This window comes from Lissotriton helveticus, chromosome 1_2 (assembly GCF_964261635.1).
Source record: "Lissotriton helveticus chromosome 1_2, aLisHel1.1, whole genome shotgun sequence".
NCBI lineage: Eukaryota > Metazoa > Chordata > Amphibia > Caudata > Salamandridae > Lissotriton > Lissotriton helveticus.
Genome location: NC_136058.1, coordinates 245476884 through 245499051, shown reverse-complemented (window position 1 = coordinate 245499051; position 22168 = coordinate 245476884). Strand labels below are relative to the sequence as shown.

At 45.4% G+C, this 22168-nt stretch overlaps 1 protein-coding gene across 1 annotated transcript in view; it reads left to right on the top strand.

Annotated features, from left to right (window-relative positions):
• The window catches only part of LOC144800376 (vitamin D3 hydroxylase-associated protein-like), a 652021-nt gene extending 633732 nt beyond the window's left edge, over positions 1-18289 (top strand). Inside the window, exon 15 of the mRNA XM_078671677.1 lies at positions 17700-18289. Coding sequence (XP_078527803.1) covers positions 17700-17825 — 126 coding nt within the window. The 3' untranslated portion in view covers positions 17826-18289. The remainder of the gene's footprint in view (positions 1-17699) is intronic.
• The last annotated feature ends 3879 nt before the right edge of the window (positions 18290-22168 follow it).

Here is a 22168-nt window from a genome sequence, read left to right as displayed (position 1 = left end):
AGATGTATGTCCAGTCAAGGGTGGCACATTAGCTAGAATCACCACTAAAGGGGTAGCTTCTGGTGGAAGATTAATGATGGGAGCAGAGTTAGATCTGGGCTAGCATTCACGGTTAGTGATGCCGGAATTGGCACTGAAAGGCATAATGCCTGCATAGGCTGTCTCTCCTGGGGGAATATACGTGCCCCTATCTACATGAGCCTCTTAACTGGGTTTCCGAGGGTGTTTCCTTGTGGGGTTGGTGTTAGGTGGGCAATCAGACGCCTGCCCCAGCACACCAGCCTCCAGACCAAGGAAGGACGGGGAAGGCATAGCTAGTGGAGGCATGCCACATCTTATTCCTTTGATGGCTTGCTCGATGTACCCACAGCGCAACTCTAAAGTGTGAAGTAGCTCTTGGTTAATGATTTAAACATTAAATAGAGGAATCCACACAGCCTTGGATTGTGTTGCTGATAAAAGCCTCAATTGATGTGCTCTCCTTCACTTGAGCAGGTGGGCAGGGATTGCCCTTTGATGCGTGCTAAGTTCTGCTGTTATTCAGGGTCCGAGATTCCTCACAAAACGGTAAATCTGGCTGGTGTACTATCACCTGGACATGAGCTATGTTGGTGGTACCCCCTCCCCTCATTAAAGGGTGCCGGAGATGTTAAGGTTGCAGAGGTGCCTATGTTAGATGAGAGCACAATGTCTGTGGGTACACCAACTGCGCGGAGGGGGAACACCCTCACTTGTTGGGCCAGTTCTTCCTTAACATTAGTGATTTCTTAATTTAGAACCCCCGCTGCGTAAGAAAGAAGACGGTGCTAGTTTTACCCTGAGGGGGTTTATGGATAACCATGTCTTTGCATGGCGCAGGATTCCCGTTGTTTTTTTCTTTCCCCACCTGCAGCCCAGGATGCAAACATGCTCTGCGGGAAAGGTGACACCACTATGGAATGCAGGAGCAGAACCTTCCACTAATCGCAAGTGTTGGGGCCATCTGGCATGGTTATTCCTGGAAGTAAAGGTCCTCCGCAACATAATTCTGCAAGACTCTAGTCACAACTGTGGAGTGTCACCGCCTCTGTCAATACACCAAACAAATTATGCAGGGTTCCAAGAAAGTGTACCCATGCGTGCTGCCCTGCACAGAGATAAACAAATAACAAGGTTGGTGGCCTTACCTGTGAGCAATGTGTTGTAGCCGTTAGAAGGGATGCAGGGCCAACTGGGTGGCCCTGACCTGTCTCCTCCTGGTGTTTACTGGTGCTGGGCTTCGCCCGTCCTTGGTCTGGGCTTCGCCCGTACCAGCCCATATGCTTGGAGGTGGGTGGTGGGGTGCTTTTGAAGCGTGTGGGACAACTGCAGCGTCCCCTCCTCTCTGGGGTGTGGAATTATGGGACTCCAAGTCCCTGGAGATTGGAGAAGCAAGTTCCATTCAATGTCTCGTAGGAGGTCGAGGGGCACTTTTGAAGCACATGGCATGGGAAAACGGAAGCGGCTTCTCCTTTCGGGGGCGTGGTATTATGGAACTCTGAGTCCTTGGGGCAGCAAGTCGGCATGAGTCACAGCATGCTGTATAAACCGATCAGATCTGACTAGATGTATTGTACTGTCTGAGTTTTTTTCTTTTCATTATGTGCCTTTCAATGAAAGTCCCAGCCATTACATGTGGTTAAGTATGTGCACTGCGGGGAAGGGGGCTTTCGGGGGGTGGGAGGGAGACCGATGTGAAATGTTGAAGTATAGGTAGATGCTGTAAAAATGATAGGTCAGGTGAAATTTTGTCATCCCACTATATCATTATGAGAAAATAGGCTAAAATTCACAATTTTCTCAAATTATTTCAGAGCTGATGAACATGTTACACTTCTGGAGAGGGTCAGGGTTGGGTGTCACATCATCAAGATTTTAGAATGTTTTATGAGTGACCTTCAGAATACAGACTTGTTAGTGAATTTATGTGAAAGTTTTGGAGGATAATGCGCTATTTGACCCAACATTTACAAATATTTCTTGGTGTGAGCACCCCCTAAAACTCACCTTTGTAAAGTCTGATTTTCTTGCTTTCAGGCTTCATTGTTGGGCCACGATTAGCTTGCCAGACAGAATGTTTGTTGGTTCCTGAGGCGGAAGCCGGGAACGTAATTACTGTGCTTCAATTTTAAAAATTGTAAAAATCGTGATAGTTTCTTTTTTTAACTCACTTGTGTTCCTTTTGCACTGAATTGCTCTTTTAAAATTCCCCTTGGTGCATACACTGCCTGTATTGCTAATTTCGCCCCCCCCAGCAGCCGACTAGGTGCTGCCTCGGAGCATTCCCTTTGGACGCCATCTTGGGTGAGTAGAGGGCGAGCGACTAGTTGCTCGGCCCTCCCACCCTCACCAGCATAAGATGCTCACCTTTCCTCGGACGCGCAGCGGACGAGCGCAGCGGGCGCGCCGGTGGCGCGCCGAAGCGAGCCCGTCTGTGCCCGTCTGCGAACGGTCGCGGCCAGGGGCCAGAACCCATACCCAGAGTGATATGAGGGGGCCAGAAAGACTGTGCTACACTAGAGAACAACTGGTGAAACTGCGCCCCGGGATTGAAGAGGAATGTAAGCACAGGATGCACGTGGATAGTCTCCCGTTCCAGTGCACTGGCTGCGCCTTTGACCCTCATACTCCTAAGGGCTTGGAGAAGGAGGCTGATAAGGTGAGCATGGCGTTGTTAAATTGCCGCTCACTGAAGAAGCACAAAGTAGAAATTCACGACCTTTTATTAGATCGGCAGTTGGATGTGCTTTTCCTAACCGAAACCTGGTTGGACGAGACATCCACCCCAGAAATCCTGGAGGCCCTCCCTTTAGACTACTGTTTGTTAAGAGTCGATAGGGGGATTCAGCGGGGGGGTGGTATTGCGATGATACATAAAAGGGAGTTACCATGCATTTTGGATTCTATAAAAATCACGAATAGTGAGGCGGGGTTCTTTACCATAAAAATCTCACCGAAAAATACGATTACTGGTTTTTTGATATACCGGCCCCCGGGTGCAACCTCACAGTTTGCTGATAGCTTGACAGAGATTGCCACTCAGCCTGCATTACGCTACAGCAAGTTCTTAATCCTGGGGGATTTAAATCTTCACCTTGAGGATACAAACTGTAGGGAGGCGCAGGAGGTCGTGATGGCAATGAAACCCTTAATGCTGGAACTTCAGTCAGTTATACCCACGCACCAATGTGGACACCTGCTGGACCCCATTTTCTCGAATTGGGAGGGAGTGGAGGTCTCGCCCCCCATTAGGGTACCTTGGTCGGACCACTGTCTTATTCCTTTTAGGCTGAATCTAGGCCCAGTAGAACAGGAGGAGTCGAAATTCCCGCACCCTAAACGTAGGACTGGAAAAAATTTAGTCAAGAAGCTTATAAACTGGCACTGCTTAAGGAGGCACCACCTTTGAGTGACACCCTGAGCGGGTCCATGAAGAATGGATGGCGAAGGCCTTAGATATAGTTGCGCCTTGGACAACCAAGGCATGGGCCAGACGGACTAAAACTGCGCCGTGGTTTAATCAAGAGCTAGGGGCGGCCAAAGCGGCGTGCAAACGTCTTGAACGTAGTTGGCGTAAAAACTACAACTTAGAGTGCAAACAGCAATATAAAGACAGTCTGAAAAAATACCATAGACTCATAAAAATAGCAAAAGGTGCATTCCTGAAGGAGAGGATAGAATCTGCGGACAATTCATCCAAGGAACTGTTTACTATATACAAGCTTACGGCTCCAACTAGGATAACAGCCCAAGACATCTTTTCCGAAGAAATCTGCGAATCAATTGCGGACTACTTCGTGAATAAAGTAAAGAAAATATACACCTCCTTTCCGGCTGAGACTGATCGGCTTACTAATCACTCTAACAACAGAACGACACCTGTCAAAGAAATGTATTTAAAGTGCCTTACAGTACCTCCCAGACAGGAAATGCTAAGACTAGTGAACAGTATTCAATCAGACTCCCCTAGTGATGCAGCTCCACCCAAGCGTTTTAAGAACCAGCTTGAGGTGGTAATAGACCACATTAGCAACATGGTCGCTCTCTCATTCAAGGAATGCCACGTGTTAGATGAATGGAAGAGGGCTCAGGTGATACCCCTGAAAAAGAAACCTAACCTCCACATCTCTCAGCTTGCAAATCTTCGCCCTATTTCTCTTCTCCCGTTCTGTATGAAAATAGTGGAAAAGGTGGCCAACACTCAGCTCATGGAGTTCTTGGAAGAGGGCCAGCGTCTTCACCCGTCTCAGTCTGGGTTTAGGGCTAGATACTCAACCGAGACAGCCCTTCTCTTCTCTACAGAGAGGCTTAGACAAATAGTAGACAAGGGACAGACGGCAGCGTTGGTACTATTAGACCTGAGTGCGGCGTTTGACACCGTATCTCATACCACGCTGCTGACCCGCCTTACAGAAATAGGAGTGGAAGGACCGGCCCATGAATGGATACAATCCTTTTTAGAAGATAGAAGCTTCCAAGTTCACTGTCCTCCGTTTAAATCTTCCCCTAGATGGTTAAGGCATGGCGTTCCTCAGGGCTCGAGTCTGAGCCCGACGCTATTTAACATATACATGGAACCCCTGGCTAGAATTGTGGCACCGTACGGAGTGGACATCGTGACGTACGCAGATGATGCGCAATTGATGATCACCCTAGCCCAAGGCCAGAATGAGGCAGCAGTGAACTTTTCCTCCTGCCTCAAGAAGGTATCTGAGTGGATGAATGACAATTGTCTACGCCTTAATGGCGATAAAACCGAGTTACTGGTGATTGGAAGAGCTCCCACAATCTGGTCATCAGCCTGGTGGCCATCTGAGTTGGGGCCCACACCCTCCCCCTCGGAAACGGTGAAGAACCTCGGTGTCTTCTCGGACTCCAGCCTATCCTATGTACAGCATATTGGAAGGCTTGTGGGCAAATGCTATGGAGTCCTTAAAACCATACGTAAAGTACTCAACTATTTGCCCATTGACAGCAGGAAATCTGTCATACATGCACTAGTCACCCCCCACCTGGATTATGGAAACTCCCTGCTTATTGGCCTGAGTAAGAAAGGGTTACAGCAGCTGCAACGCGTTCAAAACTCGGCTGCCAGATTGGCCCTGAATTTGTCCAGAAGAGCCTCAGGGAAACAGGCTCTTAAGACCCTCCATTGGCTACCCATGCAGGAACGTATCCTATTTAAATCACTATGTATTACACATCGTGTAGCCCATGGAAAAGTGCCAAGCTATCTTCAAAAGCTTCTTACGATCCATCGCCCAAAACGCAATTTGAGGTCATCTGGGAGCATGCTGTTTCAGGTTCCTCGCATTTTCAAAGCACGAATGGGAGGTCGCTCGTTCAGATACTTAGCTTGTAAGAGATGGAATGAGCTCCCTATCAAACTCCGCATGGAACCATCGGAAGCAAGATTCCGACTTAAATTGAAAACATACCTATTCCCTCAAACCTAAGCCCAGTATTTTTACCCCTTCCCCCCCTTGTGGTACCAAGTGCTGAAGGTCTTGCTTGCCAGACGTTTTTTCTCCATAGCGCGGGGACACACTGTTATAGTGTAACCATGCGCTCTACAAATGGTTTTATTATTATTATTATTATTATGAATTATGCCTCACCACTCCGATAGGTCACCATACGCCTCTGGCCCTTAAACCGTGGGAGAAACTGGCTATAGTGAAAGTGTACTAACCCACCTGTGGTGATAGGACTGTGAGCCACTCCCCAACCACACCCCAACATTACCTCGCATATACATGTCAAAGTGGGATTCTCTTTTAATGGTGTGCACAGACCAGTAGGTATGGGCAGTGGCCTCTGGCTAATCTTTGTTGACTACCTAACAAACGTTTTTACACGTGTGCTAAAGGTTTAAAGGCATTACGGGCCATATTATCAAGAACAGCGATAACATTATCGCCGCTATGGCGGCAGGAAACTGCCGCTAAAGCGGCGATAAGGGGTTTGATAATATGCCCTTGTGAACTCCCAGAGAAGACCAGGTTCTGGTGTGAACCTGGGCTTCTATGGGAGTTCACAAGGGCATATTATCAAGCCCCTTATCGCCAAATTCACAGTGGGAATCCTGCCGCTAAAGCAGTGATAATGTTATTGCCGTTCTTGATAATATGGCCCTTGATATGCAGTCCTTTTTACTGAGGGATCCTGCTTGTAGTCGAAAGCTGGTCTTCTGCTCTTCCCGAGTTATAACAGTGCTCCAAGCTTGTTATTTAGCAAAGCGTACAGTAAAGCTATATGACCGGTGCAGAGCAGGAATATCGACGTATAAATATCGAGGGACTAAATATCCACGCAAAAATATAGTGGAAAAGAAATATCGACAACAAAAATATCGGCGAAAAGAATATCGACTGACAGGTAAGTAATATCGATTTCAAAAACATTGACGTCTTAAATATCGTTTACAAAAATATAGTTGGCAAAAATATCGAATTATTAATAATGTAATGTATTTTAGTGTTTTAATGAGAATTGTTTGTCATTTTATTATATATTTTTTTACATTTTACTAGTTATTAATTTATTATCAGTTTAATTTTGTGTTTTTAGTTCCGTAGCGGGTTGTGGGTTTATAGGGGAATAGGGTTGGAAATAATTTAATTATATAGATTTAAATAATATGTATAGTGGTTAATTATGTATTTTATTTGAATTTTGCGGTTTTAGTTCCGTAGTGGGTTGTGGGTTTATAGGGGAATAGGGTGAGAAGTAATAGAATTATATAAAATATATAGAATAATTAAAGTGTTAATTGATTAATTAATAATAGTTTAATAATGAGTTGTCAATTTCAATTCATTATAGGTGTGTGTTGTGGTGTTTATATGTGTAAATGGTGCAAAGGGTGGTGAGCAAATCATTTTTTATTGAGCAATTATTTTATATTTTTAAATACATTTCCATTAATTAATTAGTAATTAGTAATTGTAATTGTGTAATTAAATTTAGATGTGTGTTGTGGTGTTTATATGTGTAAATGGATTGAAAGGTGGTAAGTAATTCATTTTCTTTTTCTCTTTTTATTGATGGGGGGCGTGGCTGAACGAGCAACGAGATGGCCGCTTAACTAGCGAGCCACGCCGGCTGCAACACAAATCCTTCTAAAATCCTTGCTGTTTCTGTACCTGTGAGCACGGAACCGTGAAGCTACGACTTCGGCTGGCCCGAGGCATCATCGACCAAAGCCCCGAGACCCCTGCGTGGACAGAGCCGCATCGGCGAGCCATGACTGCTGGGACCGCGGTGAAGTCGTGCTGCGAGGTCAGCGCGGGTGCCCTTCACAAATCGAGGGCGCTGCTGAGTGAGCCTGACGCGCCGAACGGCGAAACGGCGGAGGACTACCGGGGCGCTTGCAGATGGAGTCTGGGTAAGGGCGCGACCCTGGTTGTGGCTATGCCCCATATGGAGATCCTTTTTCGCGCCCCTGAAGACTTTTTCTTGCACATGCTCCCTGGATGAGTGGATAGTTGTGGCGAGGGGCCGCCATTTTGAACTGGGAAATCCCTGCCAAGAACACTGTCGCAGATGAGGGCGATATAAGCGACCTGCAGGCTGGGCATGGGAGCGTTGTAGACTGATGTCCTTACACCCACTTGGAGCGATACCATACACCCACGGCCCCTTGTTCAGAGGCGATGCCGCTGCCTGCGCCACGCATCGGGTCGTTGGAGGCTCGGTAGGCTAAGACTCATCGCTGGTGGCCAGTTGTTGGGCTCGGGGACTGCACTTACCTTTGCTCAGCTACTCTGGATGTGATTTATGTGCTGGATGATATTAGCAGATCTCCTCGGACCAAAGCGCATTGGTACCTGAGCCATCTTTTACATCGAGACTGGCGGCTGCCGGTGTGGCGGGTCTGGTTCTGTGGCCTAAATGGTAACCCGTGCATGGTAGCGGGTCTACTCGGTTGCCGGGCCAGGACGTGAGCTGCGGGAGGCTTTGCCACAGCAGCGCCTTTTCTGCACACCTTCGGGGCTGTCATCTTCGTGTGCATTGGGCGATATAGCCAGGGGGCCTGTGAGAGAGATTGGCGTGCCTCACCTGACCGGTGCGTGTGGAGATCTGCGCTGCGCACCAGGGGGCATGGGGGCACCCGAGAAGCGCTACGCCACTGCACGTGTTCTTGCAGAGAGCGCCTGATCCGGACACCGAACCATGAGGAAGGGTGACCCCCGACAGCCGAGGCTCACGTTTGAACAGAAAAAGCAAACCAAACAGTTAGAGCAGGACTCCATGGCTGCGGGGGGGTCGCCTCAAGAGACTCCTCAAGAACTGGATGTTACTGCGCTGCTGCTGGAGGTACGCTCTAGCCTCAAATGTATAGATGCAAAATTGGATGCCATGACTGTCCAGCTAGAAAATGTGCGCTCCCAGGTCGCCACACACGAAACGCGCCTCGACAGCCTTGAAAATAGGCACACGGAGTGCTGTGAGTTCCAACAGGACACCAAGTCCCATATAACCAGCATTGAGAAGAAAATCGAAGCATTGTGTGCCAAGGCAGACGACTTGGAAGCGCGCTCTAGGAGGTGCAATGTTCGGGTCACAGGGATTCCGGAGACCACAGCGATGGGGAAAATGGAGGTCTTCATAACTGAACTGCTACACGATATTTTCGATCCACACCTCTCTCCGGTGTTCACTGTCGAACGGGCGCACAGAACATTAGGGAAAAAACCACCTGTTGGCGCCCCGCCAAGACCGATCCTAATTAAGCTCCTTAACTACCAAGATAGGGACTTAATATTACGCTTGGCAAGGGAGAAAGGGAAAATAACACACAAAGGGAATACTGTATCTTTCTATCCTGATTTCACGCTACTGGTGCAGGCTGCCAGAAAGGAATTTCTACCTGCCAAAATATTGTAACTCCAAGCGGAAATCCCATACTACCTCATGTACCCTGCCAAACTAAGGGTCGTGCATGACGGCACGACCCATCACTTCCTTGACGCAAGCTCTGCTCTAAAGTTTGCAAAGCATATAAGTAAACTTAGGTCCAAGGGAAAGGCCCCAGCCGAGATCGACCCCGGAGGCCAGTTGAGTGACAATGACTGAAACTTACTTACCTTGTTGTGTTATAACTTCTGGATATGGTACACATGTTACTGAGATTATTGCTATGATCCTGTTAAGTTTATCAAACTGCTCTTATTGCTGTGATGTGTGTTACTAATCTGGCATAGACCATGGGTACTGTATTCAGTATCTCTTTGATTGCACCTACGAGATAGTCCAACTGTTATTTATGATTTATAGCAAAACAGCCTAAAATGGTGCAGTTGCCCTGTTATTGGGTTGTACGCTCGAGATGCCGCGCCTCCGAGGGGTGTCTCCCGCAATTCAAAGGTGTTACTGTTCAAACGCTTTTGGCGTGTTGGGGGGGGGATATTGACACAACCTAATTGGGGGGTTGGTGTGGGAGGGGGGTGGAGTTGGAATTGGGGTTGTTTGGCGAGCCATCAGTACTGCATGTTGATACAGGTTCTTTTTGGAATACACTGCTCTAGTATGGGTCAGCTACTGTACATTTGCAAAATACTATTTGACAGGTAATGGGTGCGACTAAAGTCCTTAATTGGAATATACGGGGCTTAAACGATGGCAGGAAATCCAGATTGATGCATAGTTACCTACACAGACACAACATAGATATCTGTTTCTTGCAAGAAACACACATTCATTCCACATGCTCACCCAGACTCAGACTTTCAAGATGGGGATCCGTATACTCAGCCATCTTCTCTAATTATGCCAGAGGTGTTACAATCCTTATATGTAGAGGTCTTGACTGGAAAGAGCATACAGTGATATGTGATAAGGAGGGCAGATATGTGGTGCTACACTGCACCTTACTGGGTAAGAATGTGATACTAGCTGCTGTATACGAGCCGAATGTTGATGACCCAGAGTTCTTCAGGGAAATATGGGCACAGATTGCGATTCTTGACTGCCCCACGGTTATTTGGAGTGGTAATTTCAACGTGGTTATAGATGATTCCTTGGATAGGAAGAGTACGTCCAGGCAGTTACATCCGCGCGCCAGCCAGGCATTACGAGATATAATTGCTGAGGGCTCACTGATTGATATATGGAGGTCCCGAAACGCATGCACGACAATAGGAACCTGCACTTCTGCACATCACACTGCATGGTCGTGACTGGACTTTTGGCTAGTGTCCCCAGACGTGTCCACCTGGACTGTTGATGTTGGTATTCTGGCCCGATCCCTTTCGGACCACGCTCCCTGTCTCCTAGAGTTAGATATTCCTGGGGCCCCCACTAGGGCGTTTGCTTGGCGCCTCCCGCCACATGCGCTTTAGGATGCAGCCTTCACTGAGGAAATACGGCGCGACATAACAGACTATTTTGCTAATAATGAAGGCTCAGTTACTACTGATTCAGTGTTGTGGGACGCATTTAAAGTGGTCATAAGGGGGCAGTGTATAGCGCGTAGAGCGGGGGTTTTGAAGGCTATTAGAACCACCATAGCTGGCATAGAGAAAGCGATTAAAACACTCGAGCACCTCTTTTGCGCTGACCCCACGCCGGATCTAGCCTCTCAGATAAAAGCTAAACCAATAGACTTCGCGGAGGAGGCCCAGCGTGAGCTGAAATTCCTGGGTAAACAGGTTGAGGCTTGGAGATATAGCGAGGGGGACCGACCCAGTCGAACCTTGGCTAGAATGATAAACAACACTGCACCACCAACACATGTACACACCATCATAGATTCTGCAGGGGCTCTGACAACGGGACACGAGGACGTACTACGAGCGTTTGCCACATACTACTCCAATTTGTATACGTCCACACATGCTGCATCGCAAGATGAAATTCTGTCATTTTTAGAATCCATAGCGCTTGTCTGGTTTAACAATGCACATAGGAAATATATGGACCTGCTCGTTACTGTACAAGACATCGTCAAAACCATTAAAGCCCTCCCGCTTAATAAAGCTCCGGGACCGGATGGTCTAACGGCGGCGTTCTACAAAACATATGCAGAGGAACTTGCCCCACGGCTGCATGCAGTCTTTGCGGAGGCCCTGGAGGTGGGTATACTGCCCGAATCGATGAGGGAAGCTCTTATTATAACTTTGCTGAAACCGGATAAAGATAGTCAGTGCCTGGATTCGTACAGACCTCTGTCACTCATAAATGTAGACGTAAAAATCTATGGGAAAATAATTGCAGATCGCCTCCAAACGCTGCTTCCAATGGTGGCCCTCCCGGACCAATCAGGTTTCATACCTGGCCGTGCAACCTCGCATAACCTGAGAACAGTATTCTCGGTGCTGCATTATCTGCATCCTGATGTACAAGCTGCAATTATATTTTTAGATGCCACAAAGGCATTTAACTCACTTGAATGGCCTACCTTTTTATTATACTAGAGCGCATGGGATTCAGCCCGTTATTTATAAATCAAATTCGATTGCTGTATACTGCCCCCAGGGCCAGGGTGAGAGTGAATGGCATGGTATCGGACCCGTTCACGATATCCAGAGGTACAAGACAGGGATTTCCATTATCCCCACTGCTATTCACGATTGCTATGGAACCCTTGGCGGCCAGAATTAGACAACACCATACCGCCAGGGATATAAGCTTCAGTTCCCGTAGGTTGCTGATCTCACTCTATGCAGACAATGTCACCCTGTATGTAATTAGCCCGACTGAAAATTTAAATCCACTACTGAGGGAATTTGTTAAGTTTGGAGTTTTGTCCGGTGTGTCTATAAACTGGGCCAAATCGGTAATGTTTCCATTAACCGATAATACTGTTGAGGTAAATTCTGACTACCCGTTACGCTGGGAAGCAGACGAGGTCAAATACCTTGGCATCTGGGTCAGCCGTAAGCTTCAAGACGTCTGGACTCTAAATTTTGGAAGGGCGGTGTCCTGGCTTGAAAATAAAGTGGCCATATGGTTGAAACTCCCTCTGTCCCTGGCTGGGAGAATTGCACTTGCGAAAATGATTGTACTGCCTAAATTTCTTTATCTATTTGCAAACATACCCATCCCACTGACACAACACTTCTTCACCTGTCTGCGCTCATACTTGCTGGCACTGATATGGGCTGGGAGTCAAGCTAGAATCTCGCTGCTGTGGCAGGGAGGCATGGGCGCTCCAGACATGCAATTATACGCAGGCCCAATACCTCCACTTCTGGGCCTAACCTAAGCCTTATCAGCCACATGTAGCGGTAGAGATAGACATGGTAGCTCCACTATCCCTGAATGTAGCCCTGTATCGAAAAACCTCCAGGCCAACACAGGACATTGATTCGGCCAACATGCTGCGCTGGGTCTGGTGTGAACTGCAACGGCGCGCTGCCCTACCCCTGTTGTATGCGCCTGCGATTCCCCTTAGACAAAACCCCATGCTCCCGTGCCTCGAGGAGGGTGGAGGAGACATCTCCCTCGCAGGATCAGCGCTACACATGTTTGCAGATCTCTATCCAGATGGCAGGTTCCTAGACCTGCAGTCTGCGGAGGCGGACCAAACATTGTCTTTCAGAGATAGGTTCACTCACCACAAACTCAAATCTGCATGCAAAGCAATGTGGGACAAATTCCCTGAAGAGCCGCCGCACCTACATGCACTACAAAACATATTGGCGAGAGCATCCCGGAAAAAACTGGTGTCACGCTTATATAATTCCATGCAGGAGCAATCTACTATTGTGGTGCCTAGATCTTTGCAGTTGTGGAACAAGGAACTAGCGACGCCCTTGACTGACGAGCAGTGGTCATTCTGCTGTAAGCAACTGCTGGAACTTTCCCCCAACTACAAACTTAGGCTCATACACTTTAAGTTCCTCCATAGATACTACCGCACCCCACTAGCGCTTCATCGTATGGGTGTTAGAGAGGATGACAGATGCTGGAAATGCGGGGAAGAGGGTGCTTCTTTTCTGCATGTGGCTTGGAACTGCCGGCTCTATTTGACTATTGGACAGAAGTTTTTGTCGCCATCAACCAAATTCTAAATAGAACTGATGATCCTTCCCCAATCCTTGGACTCCTAGGGTGGGTGGCACACACTGAGCCCAAAAGTCGGAAATTGCATGCTCTGCTGTTATTATATGCCAAAAGACAGGTGGCTATGAAATGGGGTCGCAGACGCTGACCTAAATTTGCAGATTGGCTGTCAGATGTGACATATGGCCACACACAACTGGGTGTGTATTAGGATCTGATGCCAACTGCCTCGAGGCCTAGAGACATTTGGGAACCATTCTTACAGTGGTCACGAAACAGAGAAGTGTCCCCCCCAGCTGAGCCCGATGGTCTGGAAGGGTGACTCCTTGGTGTTGTACTTAGCGAGACTGTCAACTCTGCCTGTGTGTCTGTATCGCGGTTGCTACGCATAACTAATGCTACATGACGGATCGCATCTAAGGAAATTGAACTCTCAATTTAAGCCTATCGTTGATACCGGATATTACGACCACTTGCCTGTACCTGTAAGATGATATGTGCTAACTGTTCACCAAAAATGTACTGACTCTGTACAATATAGCTATTTATCCTCCTTTTTCTGTGAGAATGCTGAACGATCAAAATTGTTACATGCATGTGCTGACGTACGCCTTCTTTGTTGGTTGTTTATTCAAAATCTTATCCTTTAAAATGTACAGCAACAACGATAATAACGCCTAGGAATATTGGTCATAAGTATGTCATTGTGACATAAAAATGCTATAATCTAATATGCTAACTTCAATAAAAACATTTTTTAAAACATTTTATTGATTAATACATATTTATAAATTCATTTCTATTAATTAGTAATTATTAATTTTAATTGTGTAAGTGGTAGGGTGCACACTGCCTGGCATACCAGCACACAATAAGCCCAGATGCGTTGTGGTAAATGCAGTGCATTATAACACTCACTTAAGTTGAAAGTCTTTAGTATTCTCCATTGTTAGTGCAATCAGGGCTTAGTATCTCTCGGCATGTGTTTCAGGATTGATGCCCTTCTTCAGTAGAGAGGAACAAGTGACAATTGTGGGTGCTGGCAATGCTGCTCACAGTCTTCTCATATTTCTGTACCACTCCCAGAGCACAGGTGTAGTGGAAAGCGGATTATTAGTAGTGGTAAATATTTATCTACCACTTACAATAAGGTCACTAACACCATAAAGGCTCAGAATAGGCCTTAGAAAATTATCCCATGCTCAACTCTTGGTAGCTTGACTGTTAGTAGACAAGCTTAACTTCAAAGACAGGTATATTATGCATTTAAAAACATCAATTCAGTGAATAATTAAGACCCAACACACAATAAAAATCCAACCCCACTTTATATGAAAAGGGAATAAGTGTATCTTTAAAATGACACCAAAACGAAAACAAATCCAATGTAAGAAGATATGAATTTTTAAAGATTTAGCACTATATAGCATGCAGAAACCTATAGCGCCTACTGGGACTTCTGGTTGCGCTAGGCTAGGGCAAAGTCGAAGTTTTAGGCCGACGGTGTGGAGCCCAGTGCGGCTACATCTCACGGAAGATCTCATCAAACTTTTTACCTTCTGACTTGAAAACTTTTCTGTAGCTTTTATTCCCGGGGTCCCTTGAAGCACTTAGGCTGTTGGATTCTGTGAGGAAACACCGGATTGCCTTGCAACGATCTCCAGGTCAAACCTATGGAAGTCAGTCCTCCACAGCTTTCCAGAGGGACGAATCAAGGATCCAGGGCATCTCACGGTTGAAGGTGGGCAGCTCGGCTCTTACTGTTGGTCCGGGTCACCCTTTCTACATTCGGACTTAGAAACGTTTACAGAGCATTTTCTTCTGGGGTCCCTCGACGCTCTTCACCAGGCAAGATTTAGTGAGGGTTCACTGGCTTGGGTTTAGACCAACTCCCAGTCAAACTCTGGAAGTCTGACCTCTGGAGCTTTCAGCAGGAAAAGCCTGGACGGCAGGCTGGCGCGCGGTTGAGGGTCGCTGGCTTGGCTTGCCAGGTCGAGTCGGTCCACTTATCGAGCTTTTTTTCCAATTTGATTCAAACTTCTGGTTCTTCTACCTGAAGTTCCTTTGAGGGTCCCAAAGTCTCCACAATTTACGCCAAGGGTCTGGAGCTCCAAGATGGTCCTTGAAAATTTGGGACTTCAGTTCCCACAATCAACTTGGACAAAACCCTTACAAATCCACTGTTAGTACTCCAGGCTGGGTATTCTATGTGGTGATGGTCCAGGTGAGCTCTATTAACCTGTAGTTTGCAGGCGGTCTACTCTTTGGACCATTTAAAGTAGGTTTGATCCATAGGGCTGTAGTTCCAGATTGTGCAGCAGGAACAGTCAGTCAGAGTGCAGGACCTGGTTGGTACAAGTAAAACGTCCAGCAAGGACCCTTCTTCTTCTGTAGTTTCAAGCAGCAGATCTGAGAGGCACTGACCTCTCAGATACTTTTTCAGTGCTCTCTGTGGTCACACAGGAGGCCACTCCTCATGAGGTGCAGGACAACACCCCAGAACATGACCATTTCCTCCAAAGTGTGGCATAATGGGCTCCTAAAAAGCAATATTTCTCCAAAATTCAATATGGCTGAAGTCTCAGCAGAGAGGCAAGAGCTACCTAAACCAACCTCCAAGATGGCTCATATCCATATTCTCCCTCCCCCTGGCAACTGCACATTCCTTCCTTAAGCCTTCCATCTGCTGGGTTCAAGGTGTATGGGTGGAAATGAAACTTGTTTCTCCTGCCTGTCTCCTCCTCCTATTGAAGATTATGGTTTACAACCCCTAGCTCTTGCTCTGGCATTCCTATGAAGCAAACCTCTCTCCTTCCAGCCAGAATGGCCCTTTCACCCCCAAGGACTACTTATCACCTCATCAAAGCAGCCTGGCTAATCCACTTAAGTCTAACCAATCAGGAGAGATGACCGGAAGGCTGCATTTTGGTGCACAGACAAAGTCTTATAACGTATTGTCTGTACATTTTAGGATACGTTCAACAATAGCATATTGTTGGATTTATCAATACCATTCTATTAAGTCCATGTATTATATTATCTGATTCTCCTGGCGGTAATTATTAATGAATAACATCTTGGTATGTTAACCTATGTGCCTGGGGATCTGCAATGGTGAAAATAAACTGGGCAGTTTCTCCAACACCAGGGCTTATAAAACATCTTTTATAAGGACCCTGTCTATATATACAGAACCCTTTAACCCTGAAATAACTAGGGGAGACTTTAGGGGTTCGGAATATGTCCAAATATTGCACATCCTCACTCTACAGTGCTCCTAGCTCAAAAGTCGATTTTGGGAAGCACTTTACTAGAATGTGGGAAGTGACTTGTGCAATTTCACTAAACGCAAGAAGTATACAACTTATTTTATACGGGTTCTCCTATAACTACCAGAGCCCCCACCACTGGGACACCTAGGGGAGACCCTGGCGTTATCTAATATGTCAAAATATTGCAGGTTATTTATTTTTAAATGCCCCAAACACCAAAGGTGAGTTTGGGCACAATTTACATGTTAAAAGCAGTCCTGAAACACATGGCTGCTTTTAAACTGAACTCAGCCCTCTGCAGTGCACACATGTGAGTGCAGAAAGGGGCTGCTGGCCTCGATCCTGCCATGCCTATGATATACTAGGGACTTAAAGGTAGTTTGACCCCCCCGCCCTATTATGTACTAGGGCCTTATAGGGAGGTTATGTCAATAATAGGGGTACCCTAACCCATAGTGTATGTAGGTGTTTTCACTGTATTCTAAGTGTGTTTTCTCTATAGCACGGATCATAGGCCTGCCTAGCAGAGCCAAGGGCACTTTCAGATTCAGAAAACCAGCATTCAGGAGTCTCAAATTAGGCAGAAAGTGGTGGGACACAGCAAACGGGTCCTGATTTCCAACAAGGTGCATCTCAGAACTCATCAGCCAAACAACTCAACTAGGAGCCAATCAAGGGGTGGGGAGCCCACTGTTGGGTATACCAGCACAGAAAAGGACCCAGATGTATTGTGGTAAATGCAGTGCATGATAACACTCACTTTAGTTGAAATTCCTTAGTATTCATCATTGCTGGTGCAGCCATTTCTGTGTGTATCTATAGATGTGTTTCAGGATAGTTGTCCTTCAGTAGAGAGTAACAAGTGAAAATTCGACAGTACTGCTTATTTTTTAGGTTATGCGGTATGGTCCAGATAAAATTAAACTAGCAAAAAAAAAGTCTACATTTGCCTGAATATAAACAAAAACAATGAGTCATTTGTGTCATAAAGGCAATCACTGAACTTAGAAAATATCTAAGGGTATTGTGCATATTGTTTTAATAAAGTGAAAGTGTCTAAAAATCAAACTGCTATTTATCATTGTTTACAATATGATCATAGTTTATATATGTTATAATGATGATTTAATATATTTGTATTATTGTTTTATCAAGATTGTTTGTGGAATTTAAGTTGCTAATTAATATTTGTTGATTCATAGGTGTATGTTTTTTCAAGTTTTTTTCAGTTATACATATGGTCTGTCATACCACCTACTCTTTGCTGATATATATGCTACTCTATGTGATAGATTTAACATGTTCCTCCTGTTTTTCGCTACTTTTCCCACTTGCCGCTGGTTCTTGTTTGCATTTTGTTTACTATTCTGTAGGTGATGCTGCCTTTTCTTTCTCTTGCAGGCTGTAGAGGGTGGTGTGGGACTACCCCTGTCTGTGCAGTGTGTGGCTCTGCCCTGGCAGGAGGAGCTTTGTCTGCGCTTCATGAAGGAGGTGGAAACACTCACCGCAGCAAAGAAGAGGCGATAGAGATCACGTTATCATCTGTCTGCGGGGGAATATATTGGGAATAGTTGAGGGGGATTGGTCAGAGAAGCCTCAACCACCAGCTGAACATGCACTTTGGTTGTGCTAAGTCTACAATCATTTAAATTGTCTCAAAATGCAATCTTGTTCTGCGACCTACACATTGCTAATTTGTTTATAAAAATTCCTAAATTGGCTCCCATATGAAGCAAGGACACAACTACAAAAATTGCCTGCATGGCCCACAAAGCCTCGCTCTTCAACACCCAGATATACCTCACATAAAAACTTGATATACTCACCCTTGTTTACTATTTGACTGTTATGATTGTATTTTGATCTGTTGCTTTATTGATACTACTTCCTGTACCTTTCATGATCACTAAATTGTAAAGCGCTCTGATACCCCTAAGGGTCGTGTTCGCATTATATAACACATTTTAAATAAAATATTTTTAAAAAGTCAACATACATGTTAGTTCCTATTGAGTACCAAAGTCGGCCAGCTTTAACTCATTCATCCATATTACATCTTCTATTTAAATTTTGTTCCAGGTGAAGTGAAGCCACGCCTTCAAAGAATAGTTCTGAAAATACAGCTGATTTTCTCATTGATGAAGAGAGGCTCCTGTTTCATTTCTAACAGCAGCAGCCCAGGGCTTAGAAAAACACAGAACCTATTGGTAATCTGTGGTAGTAGGTCGTATCCTTTTCTTTATGTCTATTATAGTGTGTCATGCTTTATCATTTGTAGAACTTGCTTATGTCACTTGTGGAATCACATGATGCAACCTAGAATGTTAGTGCTTTGCACGCGTGGGTTCGGATCCCATCCTCGTCGTCAATGTAAAGATGGAGCTGCAGCCGATTTTGTGGTTAATTAGTGGTTTATTAAATTCACAAACCAAAGACCCACCGGAGCAGCAAGGCAAACATCCCAACTCTCCAGAAACCAACCGCCTTCTCCCCACAGCTCACAAAGCACTAACATTCTAGGTTGCATCATGTGATTCCACAAGTGACATAAGCAAGTTCTACAAATGATAAAGCATGACACACTATAATAGACATAAAGAAAAGCATACGACCTACTACCAAACAGAACATTCAAGAGTCTCGCATTGCTGGCAAAAGTTATCATGATGCCTCTCTCAAGTCCAAAGATAAGTTCATCAAGGTTGGCGATTGGGTACGTGTTTTGAAACCCACTTTATCTAGCAAAGGTTCTTCCAAGTTTTCCAATCCCTTTCTGGTTGAAAGAGTAACTGATTTTGCTGTTCTGCTTGCTGAGAAGGGTTGGTGGAGCAAGGGTTCAGTTATTCTTCTTAAACCTGGGCAAGAACGTTTCTTTGCTGAAGATGAGGATGGTGGTTGCACTTGGAATGATCTTGTTCAAGAAAAAAAGTTTCATGCAACTGATGTGTTCACTGATGACTCTGCACACGATGTTGGTACTGAAAATGTTGTTTCTTCTGAGTGTCCTACTGTTTGTGAGAGTGGTTCTGAAGCTTCTTTTGTTCCTGCTTCCAACCTACAGGAGTCTATTGAATCTTCTCCTCAGGTTAGTCCTTCATCTCACAAAAGGATTTCTAGAATTCCTAAGAAATTTGACGATTATATCTTGGATGTTTGATTTATTTTATTTTGTTGTTTTTGTAAAAAGAGACATGTGGTAGTAGGTCGTATCCTTTTCTTTATGTCTATTATAGTGTGTCATGCTTTATCATTTGTAGAACTTGCTTATGTCACTTGTGGAATCACATGATGCAACCTAGAATGTTAGTGCTTTGTGAGCTGTGGGGAGAAGGCGGTCGGTTTCTGGAGAGTTGGGATGTTTGCCTTGCTGCTCCGGTGGTCTTTGGTTTGTGAATTTAATAAACCACTAATTAACCACAAAATCGGCTGCAGCTCCATCTTTACATAAGGCCACTGGTATTATGATGCAATCAAATTATGCAGCAAGAAAAGACAAATAACACAGAACACTCTGGCAGTATTGTGGTGTCATCATCTCATTTTAACGCACATTAATGCTGTAAGCCCAATAGCCCTGCCTCACCTGGTCTAGTTGAACAGCAATCAGCAACTAAAAGGTTATAAGTTCTCTTTATTAGTGACTTTTGATACTTTTTTGTGTTATCAATTTTTTTTGTTCAAACATAAAAATGATGCAACAGGTTTATTATATGGGAAGTATGGTAGATCTACAAATCTGTAGAAAATGCTACAGCTGCACACTCACATAATTCCAGTGGTCTTGCCATTTCGTCCGATTCACACATATACCCATGCGCAAACACAAGGACCAGCTTCATGCTTGTAGATGGGCAATTGCATGTTTCCAGAATGAGAGGATATATGAGTACTTAATTTGTAAAAGAAATAAGTGCTGGGCCCTCATCAAGAGGCCACTGCAGCTTGCACCACCTGTTACTCCAGCCAGTGCTCTTAGTGACAGTACTAACACAACTACTGGCATTACACAGCTACAAGTGTGACAATGCAGACTATTCCAGGTATCCAAAGCTATAAGAATGGCTTAGGAAGCAGGTACCTGCCATTTTTAATATATAGTCTGGGCTGCTGGGATTATGCGGTAATAAAGGGTCAAATTATGTGGCAGGGCTAAGTAAATTATGCGCCAAGAAAAGGTAAATTATGACGCATTATGCTGCACATTTTCTGATAGTATTATTATGTCAATTGTAAACCTGTTACCACTGTCAGGGCATTAGCTGCACCTCTTTAGTATTTATTTATTTAATTAATTTATTTTCTGTATTTATATAGCGCCTGAATCACCCTTAAAGGGGTATCTCTGCGCTTGTGGACAGGCGTAAAGGTGCTGGTGCTATGTGAGGCGTCTAAAACAAGAATGTTTTCAGGGACTTTCTAAAGTACAGATTATCCGGGCACTGCCTCAGTGTGATGGGGAGCGAATTCCATATCCGAGTGGCCAGGTACGATAAGGCTTTCCCCCTTGTCCTGGACTTATTGATCCGGGGAACTTTAAGGAGGGATTTGGAACTCGATCGAAGGTCTCCAAGAGGGGTATATTGGCAGAGTTTCTCCTCAATATATGCCGGACCATTACCACACTCCACCTATGGGACGATGCAGCAACCCTTGAATGTTATTCGTTTTCGCACTGGAAGCCAGTGGAGCTGCCGCAAGGGTGGACTTGAAGAAGATCTGTAGGGGGCGTTCAGTACCAACCGAGCTGCTGTATTTTGGACTACCCGTAAGCGGTTTAACAAGACCTTGTTGGCCAAGATTAATAAAGCATTACAGTAGTCGAGGCAACTCAAAACGTGCGTCTGAAAAAGCGTCTTCCTTGTGTGGTCCGGGAGGAAAGGAAATACTCGTCTCAGCAGACTCAACACTTGAGCTCACTGTATGGGTCACCTGCTCCTTCATATTCAGACTCTGCTCAATACGCACCCCAAGGTTCTTTCCTGAGGTTTTAGGGGCGGGCAAGACACCCAGCTGCCCTGGCCACCACTCTGGTGTCCACAACAGTGAGGCCTCACCGAAGAGCAGAATCTCTGTCTTTCCGGCATTTAGTTGGAGAAAATTGTTACACATCCACTGGGATATTGCTGACATACCGGAAGAGAAGGTGGTCTGAGCTGAAGTGGAGGATTTATCAAAAGAGAAAGTGAGCAGGGTATCATCCGCATATGATGTTGGACATCTATAATTATGCAAAAATCTCTGCAGTCTCACAATCGCATAGTGACAATTAAGTGCTGTGCAAAAAGCACCAGACATCACCTGCTCAAATCAAACACTGAATACTACGATGACCAACCATCTCTAAATTTCACGGACCATCCATGATTTGGATCTCACATCTGTTGTCCGTGATGATCCCTTTTACGGATGACTTTTGTCCATAATTTTGGGCATTGCAGGGAACAGCAATGTTACACTGCGAGAAGCCTCAGCTCCCTGATGGAGCTGACTCGCACTCTTCCTCTGAACACAAGAGCAGCCCCCCCCCATGGTCATTCTGTATGCCAACTGATTGTCACTTAAAGAATGACAATGGGACAGTCTGACGACGAGGAAGAGGTTATCAGATGTCTTTAGAGTTAGTTACACCATATGCTAAAGAGAAGGCACCCTCATGAAGCCAATGAGATAACTCAGTGGGTTCAGTGCAGAATGCAATGGCTTGAACAAGTCTCAGATTCGAACTTTGGCAGGACCAATTCAATAATTAAACGGGATGTTTGGGCACAAACTGCTTTTGGTTTTTAAATATATTATTTTGTGCCCCTTTTACATTTGCACATAATACACGTTCTCTAAAGCAGGAATACTTGGTAATATAAATGCGAGGT